The sequence below is a fragment of the Pan paniscus genome, chromosome 10 (genome assembly GCF_029289425.2).
Source record: "Pan paniscus chromosome 10, NHGRI_mPanPan1-v2.0_pri, whole genome shotgun sequence".
NCBI classification, from domain to species: domain Eukaryota; kingdom Metazoa; phylum Chordata; class Mammalia; order Primates; family Hominidae; genus Pan; species Pan paniscus.
This window is the reverse complement of record NC_073259.2, coordinates 40735312-40743859: the sequence shown is the minus strand read 5'-3', so window position 1 is coordinate 40743859 and position 8548 is coordinate 40735312. Positions and strand designations below refer to the sequence as shown.

Sequence of the window (8548 nt, the reverse complement as noted above, 5' to 3'; positions counted from 1 at the left end):
ATTCAGGGGAGAGATGAATCCAGGCGACAGATGATGGGAGGTTTGGAGCAGGGAAGACAGAGAGAAGTGGAGAGATTCCAGATATAGTTGAGAGACAAAACTGATAATTTGGGGTAAGGGAGGTGAAGGAGACAGAGGGATCACGGACGCCCTCCTTGGTTTCTGGTTTAGGCTACTTGACAGATGGCGGAGCTATGCAATTGAGAGAGGGAATCCTGGGAGAGATTATGAAATCTCTGTATCTTCCGCAAGAATGTTTGTTTGCTTCCCTTGCGAGTGTAAGACGGAGCCGGGAACAGTGAGGCTTGGGGCTGGGACTCAGCAGCTCTTCTGCCCTTGCCGAGAACTCTGTCTATATCTGTATTACAACACTTACCATAGTGTATTCATTTTACAAGGTATTGCACCCAGTGAACCATGAGGTAAGAGAGCAAGGGCAGAGTTTCTTCTCGGTGTCTCTAGGACTTTGCCCAGCAGCTGGCCCCGCCCCCTCCAGCGCTCTCCGCCTAGCCCCGCCCCCAGGAGATTTCCGGCTTCTCAGTACTGGCCTAGCCGTAAAGGGCTCCACTCCGCCCCTAGAGCAACCGTTTCCTCCTCAGTCGGACCAGAGTGATTGATTAGTTTGTTGTCTAATCATCAGTCGAGCGGCCACATAATTACCAATTAGGCAGTAGCAGAGGCGGGTGCCGAAGCACGGGGTCTGGGTGACTAGGAAGAGCCGAGACTGCGAAGGAGAACGCATCAAGCCCAGGCGGCGGTGGAAAGGTGATGGGGTATCTGGATTCCATAGGTTTTTCCTTTTCCCCTTGCTACGTCAAGAGTCTCTTCGCAGCTTGGGGCTAGGATCTTCATTTGCCTTTTTTCTTTTTTGGAGGAAGGGGGTTGTGTCCACATATTTAAGTATTTGAGGTTCTTGGGCAACTTCCTTCTTACTTCGCCTCGAGGCGTATCCTTTTTTTAGCCTGAGGTGGGGTCCTCCCCAGGGAGAGAGAAAGTTGTTTGAGATCCTTTCTTACTCTGTGAGTGGTTAAAGGCCTCCGGACTCAGTTCCAGGGAAAGGGAGATGAGTGATGGTGGGGCCGAGACTCGCGGGTACTGCCTACTTCCGAAGAGTTAGACGCTTCCACCTGGGTGGAGGGGCCCTGGGAACTAGATTCCTGTGTTAGGAACCAAGTAGGTATTGAGGGCGAAGAAACAAGTGGAAAGAGACATTTCTTTTCTTTTCTTTTTGAGACGGTGTCTTGCTCCGTCGCCCAGGCTAGAGTGCAGTGGCGCGGTCTCGGCTCACTGCAACCTCTGCCTCCCGGGTTCAAGCAATTTTCCTGACTCAGCCTCCCGAATAACTGGGATTACAGGTGCCCGCCACCGCGCCCGGCTAATTTTTAGATTTTTAGTAGAGACGGCGTTTCACGATGTTGGCCAGGCTGGTCTCGAACTCTTGACCTCGTGATCCACCCGCCTCGGCCTCCCAAAGTGCTGGGATTACAGGCGTGAGCCACCGCGCCCAGCCAGAAAAGAGACATTTCTTATGTGGAAGTTGTGGTAGTTCTCCAGGTAGGAGAGCCTACTGTGGGGTGGAAGACGTTAGGGCTGGGCTCCGGTGCTAAGTCCACTTCCTACCTCTAGACCGTCATCTTTTTTGCCTCATTTCTTTCTCCTCAGGCTGGAGGACACACCTAAACATGTGGAATCCCAATGCCGGTAGGTGTTTGGGGGTTCTGTTCCACCCCTAACCCTTTTTCTGATGGGCTCTATAACAGGAAGTTTCTGTATCAGTTCCCCTACCCCCGACCTGCTGTACCCGCAAAAGCAAAGTCCTTAGTCTAGAGCTGACCAGTGCTTTTTAATTTAATTTTATTTATTTATTTTTTGAGATGGAGTCTCTGTTGCCCAGGCTCACTGCAACCTCCGCCTCCTGGGTTCAAGCGATTCTCCTGTTTCAGCCTCTGGAGTAGCTGAGATTACAGACGCATGCTATCACGCCCGGCTACTTTTTGTATTTTTAGTAGAGATGGGGGTTTCACCATTTGGCCAGGCTGGTCTCAAACTCATGGCCTCATGAGATCTGTCCACCTCGGCCTCCCAAAGTGCTGGGATTACAGGCGTGAGCCACCGCGCCTGGACTGACCAGTGCTTTTGTCTTCCTCAGAGTTCAGTCTCCCTCCTCTCCCTAGCCCTTCCAGGGACATTCCCCCTTTTCTCCCCAACTCAAGTTTGTCTCCCCTACCCTCCATTCTTCTTTGTCATCTTTCCGTTTCCCTTTAAGTATTGAGTGAGAAAGAATCTCTTTCTTTTTGTTGTTTGTTGTTGGAGACTCTGGGGAATTCTAATGTTTATTCTCTGCTTCTTCCACCAGGGCAGCCAGGGCCAAATCCATATCCCCCCAATATTGGGTGCCCTGGAGGTTCCAATCCTGCCCACCCACCACCTATTAATCCACCCTTTCCCCCAGGCCCCTGTCCTCCTCCCCCAGGAGCTCCCCATGGCAATCCAGCTTTCCCCCCAGGTGGGCCCCCTCATCCTGTGCCACAGCCAGGGTATCCAGGATGCCAACCGTTGGGTCCCTACCCTCCTCCATACCCACCGCCTGCCCCTGGAATCCCTCCTGTGAATCCCTTGGCTCCTGGCATGGTTGGACCAGCAGTGATAGTGGACAAGAAGATGCAGAAGAAAATGAAGAAAGCTCATAAAAAGATGCACAAGCACCAAAAGCACCACAAGTACCACAAGTATGGCAAGGTCAGTACCCTCTGGAGACTGGCTAGGGAAGGAGTCCCCCCTCAGAGGGACTAGGTAGGCAGGGGTTGGGTGAGGGGGATTGACATTCTGTGGACGTGAGGGATGACAATTGTGTCGCTCTGGTAGATGATTCTTCCTTTTTATAAAAGATTGCTACTGGGAAGAATCTGATTATCTTGAAAATAAACATCAGGCTTCTCCTATCTGGGGGGAGTTAGGGTGAGCCTTAGAATGGATTTTAGAATCAAAAGCCAAATCTTTTCTGCCCTACTCTCCCAGAACTTTTGCTCCCCTCCCGCCAGGTGCATATTCTAGCAAGTTGGACACGCCCACTGACATTGTCAAAATACCAAAGTCATTCCTTTGACAAAGCAAGGTCTTATAATAATTAACAGAATTAATCTGTCCCTAGTTCAGAAGTTCCTTCTGTCTTTCATCAGTGTTCTTAGGGCGTTGTGTTAATTACATGGGCCCTTTGCCCTATCACCCAGCAGAAAAAGTGAGGACAAGAGCAGTCAGTGACTCGGCCTCTAACAAAGCCTAGCACTAAGGAGGTTTTTTTTTTTTTTTTTTTTTGAGACGGAGTCCCGCTCTTTAGCCCAGGCCGGATTGCAGTGGCACAATCTCGGCTCACTGCAAGCTCCGCCTCCCAGGTTCACGCCATTCTCCTGCCTCAGCCTGTAGCTGGGACTACAGGCGCCCGCCACCGCGCCCGGCTAATTTTTTGTATTTTTAGTAGAGACGGGGTTTCACCGTGTTAACCAAGATGGTCTCGATCTCCTGACCTTGTGATCTGCCCGCCTCGGCCTCCCAAAGTGCTGGGATTACAGGCGTGAGCCACCGCACCCAGCCCTAAGGAGGTTTTATACTCAGCTCCAAGACTAAGTATCTTTGTTTTAGAGGAGTGTTAAAAATTGGTAAGGGTGGCCAGGTGCCATGGCTCATGCCTGTAATCCTAGCACTTGGGAATTATTAGCTGGGTGTGGTGGCGCATGCCTGTAATCCCAGCTACTCAGGAGGCTGAGGCAGGAGAATTGCTTGAACCCGGGAGGCAGAGATGGCAGTGAGCCCAGATCTCACCACTGCACTCCAGCCTCGGTGACAGACAAGACTCCATCTCAAACAAACAAACAAAAAATAGCAAGGATAAAAGCAACTCTGAGGACAACTCTGGAAGAATTAAACCAATCTGCATCTTGATGAGGCCTCCATTTACATTTAACTGCCCGGTATTTATTTGCCTTGTGGATTCTAATTCCTGATTCTGGGTCTTTGATAGAAATCTGAAGAGAAGGCTGTGCGCCGTGGTCCACACCTGTAATCCCAGCACTTTGGGATTCTGGGGCGGGTGGATCACGAGGTCAGGAGTTCAAGACCAGCCTAGCCAACATGGTGAAACCTGTCTACTAAAGATACAAAAAATTAGCTGGGCATGGTGGTGCGTGTCTGTAATCCCAGCTACTCCGGAGGCTGAGGCAGGAGAATCTCTTAAACCCAGGAAGTGGAGGTTGCAGTGAGCCAAGATCATGCCATTGCACTCCAGCCTGGGCAACTGGGTGAGACTCCGTCTTAAAAAAAAAAAAAAAAAAAAAAAAGGTCTGAAGAGAACTGAAGAGAATTGAGATTTAGTGGGGAAAAGGGGGAGAAATTACCCTGGAGAGACTGAAAAATGTTTTTATTTAATAACTGTAGCATTGCTGGGAGTATATGCTTAAGGAACCTTGAATAGAACTCCCAGCCTTTTCTTACACCTTCCCCACTTTTTCCCATTGTGCTTGGGAAAAAGTAGAGATACATGCACATACAACTGCTGTTTCTACTGTCTTTTCTTAGATTTGTAGAATCCAATTTCTTAAAATCATAGGACTTTGCACGCAGCTAATGAATAAGCATTGAAAAGGTAACAGCTGTTTCCTAGCACTATACTATGCTTGTGCCTGTAATTTATTCCTTGCCTAGGCATCGATTCAGGTAAAGAAAGTTGGAAATTTGCTCCAAAGGCAATATGTTAAATTTTTTAAATTCCGTGTGATAATTTAGGATGGTTTAATCCATTCCTGTATGCTCACTGCTGAAGGAAACCCTTGCTTTTGTTTAGGTACAGTCTGTTCAAGACTCCTGACCTTCTTAGGGAAGCAAGGGATACTTGGGTGGAGGGGTGGGGCACCAAAGAATGGCCCACGGAGTGATGAAAGGTCATTTGGATCTGATGCTATCTTCTTTCCCCTTTCCCCTTGCAGCATTCCTCCTCTTCCTCCTCCTCTTCCAGCAGTGATTCTGACTGAATACAGGCCCTGGACCCTTCCCTCAAGTCTCACCAGTTCTGCTCTCCCATCAAGCTTCAGATGCCATGTTGTACTGGGGGAATGTAGCCCTTGTGCTCCCCACCCCCTACCTCCACCTGAGCCTCACCCTGCTGTTGAGCCCTGAGTGGCTAGGGGAAATGGGAAGAGGATTGCCATGGCCTGGCCATCTTGTTGCTGCTTGGATAGCTCATACAGCTAATGAATTAGGCAGGGGAGCTATTTTTTGAAGATGATGAACTAAATGTTGAAGACAACTTTGAGATCTGTAAAATGTGATTTTTTACTTCCACTTATAATACTTGTGATTGGGGAGGTTTGTGGAAATTCAATTATGATGAAAAACCTCTATCTTTTTTGTAATGTTGGCATACTTGGGGAATTTAGTGGCAAATACATTCCCCAGCAGGCCTTTTGTTGGTTGTACTAACTGCAAGGTTGCTGGGAAGTAGAGTCCATTTGGTTGATGAGCTTTGACTGCGGTTTTGGAACCTTACCTCTCCTCCTTAGTCCAATATGCTGTCTCGGGTCCTATTCAAATAAAGTTATTTCTCCTGGTCTCAGCTCACCTGTGCTATCACCTTGGCTGGGCATGGCACATTCTACTACTTTTGCTAACCTTCCACAGACCCTTTAAAGTGTATCAGTTTCATAGAAGGGAACCGGAGCATCAGTGAGAAAGACACTGTATGATTCCCATGTTTTTTAAGTGGGAGGACTCTTCAAAATTGGCTCAGGCAGAGTGGCATGAATCTTTATTGTCTTCCCTTGGGTGAATGGATATAGGCCTTTAGCTTATATGTTTTCATATCTGCTACAGAGATTCTTAACCCTGGCTGCCCATCAGCTGTGAGAGAGTAATTTGGGGCTTTGCCCCAAATCTACTGAATAATACTTATTTTTATTTTTTTTTAAATTTTTTCCTAAAACTTTTTATTTTTATTTATGTATTTACTTATTTTGAGATGGAGTTTCGCTCTTATTGCCCAGGTTGGAGTGCAATGGCGCAATCATAACCTCCACCCACCAGGTTCAAGCGATTCTCCTGCATCAGCCTCTCAAGTAGCTGGGACTACAGGCACCTGCCACCATGCCCGGCTAATTTTGTATTTGTAGTAGAGACAGGGTTTCACCATGTTGGTCAGTCAGGCTGGTCTCAAACTCCTGACCTCAGGTGATCCACCTGCCTCAGCCTCCCAAAGCGCTGGGATTACAGGCATGAGCAACCGCACTCGGCTAAGACTTTTTAGATGTGTCCCTACAAATCAGTATATTTAAGAAACTGTGGGCCAGGCGTGGTGGCTCACGCCTGTAATCCCAGCACTTTGGGAGGCCAAGGCAGGCAGATCACATGAGGCCAGGAGTTCGAGACCAGCCTGGCCAACATGGAGAAACCTCGTCTCTACTAAAAATACAGAATTAGCCAGGTGTGGTGGCACATGCCTGTAATCCCAGCTACTCAGGAGGCTGAGGCAGGAGAATGGCTTGAACCTGGCGGGTGGAGGTTATGATTGCGCCATTACACTCCATCTCAATCTGTGAGGCAGACGTTCAGTCAGAATTGGAGCTCAGACAGTCCGGCTTCTGAGTCTGTGCTCTTAACCCAGTGGCTTCCAGGCAGAAGCAGCAGTATTACAAAGGCACCAAGTTGTAAAAAGTGTACGATGAAAGTTAGGAGCTCCTGAACCTGAGTTCCTGAAAGCGGGAAATGAGGCTGCAGTTGGGGACATGGGGCTAGAGGAAGGAGTGGACTTAAGAGATGTTTCTGAGGTGGAACCCATGGGTTTGGGCACTGAGTGTAAGGCTTGAGGAGGAACAGGGAAGAAGGAGTGTTTTGAGTTGGCTATACTGCATCTATAGCTTTCCCTGGAAAGAGTTATATGAAATAAATGCCTGAGGTTTTATATTTTACAGCTAGCTTCTAATTTAATTAGAAAATCCATGGCCGGGTGCAGTGGCTCACACCTGTAATCCCAGCACTTTAGGAAGCCGAGGTGGGTGGATCACCTGAGGTCAGGAGTTCGAGACCCGTCTCTATTAAAACTATATAAATTAGCCGGGCGTGGTGGCAGGTGCCTATAATCCCAGCTACTCGGGAGGCTGAGGCAGGAGAATCGCTTGAACCTAGGAGACGGAGGTTGCAGTGAGCCGAGATCTTGCCACTGCACTCCAGCCTGGGCGACAGAGCAAGACTCGTCTTAAAAAAAAAAAAGAAAAAAGAAAATCCAAAGTCAAGGTCCACTTTTCCAGTGTCTTGGATTTGGGGGCCATTCTAATTTTTTTTTTTTTTTTTTCTTGAGACGGAGTTTTGCTCTTGTTGTCCAGGCTGGAGTGCAATGGCGTGATCTCGGCTCACCGCAACCTCTGCCTCCTGGATTCAAGCGATTCTGCCTCAGCCTCCCGAGTAGCTGGGACTACAGGCACGTGCCACCACACCCAGCTAATTTTTGTATTTTTAGTAGAGATGGGGTTTCGCCATGTTGGCCAGGCTGGTCTTGAACTCCTGACCTCAATCCGCCTGCCTCGGTCTCCCAAAGTGTTGGGATTACAGGAGTGAACCACTGTGCCTGGCTCTTTCTTTCTATTTCACATTGTTCCTAATATAATTTGGGGGGTGGGAGGAAAGGAATTTTTGTCCTCAAGCCTAATTTTCCACTTGAGGAAGCTACCTCTCTTTAGATGACTCCATCAATTTGGGGCTGCCCAATAAAACGTGACTGAGGGTCAAGGGGTTAGCGTGCAGTGGCATGTTCAAGGCTCACTGCAGCCTTGATCTCCCTGGTTCAAGTGCTCCTCCCACCTCAGCCTCCCAAGTAGTTAGTACTATAGGTGTGCACCACCACACATGGCTAATTTTTAATTTTTTGTAGGGACAGGGTCTCACTATGTTCCCTAGGCTGCTCTCGAACTCCTGGCTTCAAGTGATCCTCCTACCTTGCTCTGCCTCCAAAAGTGCGGGATTACAGGCGTGCACCACCATGCCCAGCCATCCCTCTGTTTGTTTTTTGTTTTTTTTTTTGATTGTTTGTTTCTTTGAGACAAGGTCTTGCTTTGTTGCCCAGGCTGGAGTGTAGTAGCACACTCACAGCTCACTGCAGCCTTGACCTTTCAGGTTCAAGTGATCCCCCCACCTTAGCATCCCTAGTAGCTGAGACAACAGGTGTGCACCACCATACCTGGCTAACTTTTGTATTTTTTTTTTTTTTAAGACGGGGTCTCTCTCTGTTGCCAGGCTGGAGTGCAGTGGCATGATCTCAGCTCACTGCAACCTCTGCCTCCCAGGTTCAAGCAATTCTCCTGCCTCAGCCTCCCAAGTAGCTGGGACTACAGGCACACACCACCACACCCAGCTAAGTTTTATATTTTTAGTACAGACGGGGTTTCACCATGTTGGCCAGGATGATCTCAATATCTTGACCTTGTGATCCGCCTACCTCGGCCTCCAAAGTGCTGGGATTACAGGGGAGAGCCACCGCACCTGGCCATACTTAAATATTTCATCATGT

At 48.6% G+C, this 8548-nt stretch overlaps 1 protein-coding gene across 3 annotated transcripts; it reads left to right on the top strand.

Annotated features, from left to right (window-relative positions):
• The first annotated feature begins 260 nt into the window (after nucleotides 1-260).
• Nucleotides 261-5605, top strand: PRR13 (proline rich 13). Of its 3 annotated transcripts, none has more exons than XM_008956406.4 (4): nucleotides 261-765; nucleotides 1663-1701; nucleotides 2357-2739; nucleotides 4980-5605. In XM_008956406.4, the coding sequence occupies exons 2-4, from the start codon at nucleotides 1683-1685 to the stop codon at nucleotides 5022-5024; spliced, it is 447 nt and encodes a 148-aa protein (XP_008954654.1). In that variant the 5' UTR covers nucleotides 261-765; nucleotides 1663-1682; the 3' UTR covers nucleotides 5025-5605. The 3 variants fall into 3 exon arrangements, with proteins under 3 accessions (XP_008954654.1, XP_008954655.1, XP_008954656.1); XM_008956407.5 differs by having other exon boundaries at nucleotides 520-773; XM_008956408.6 differs by having other exon boundaries at nucleotides 716-1554.
• The last annotated feature ends 2943 nt before the right edge of the window (nucleotides 5606-8548 follow it).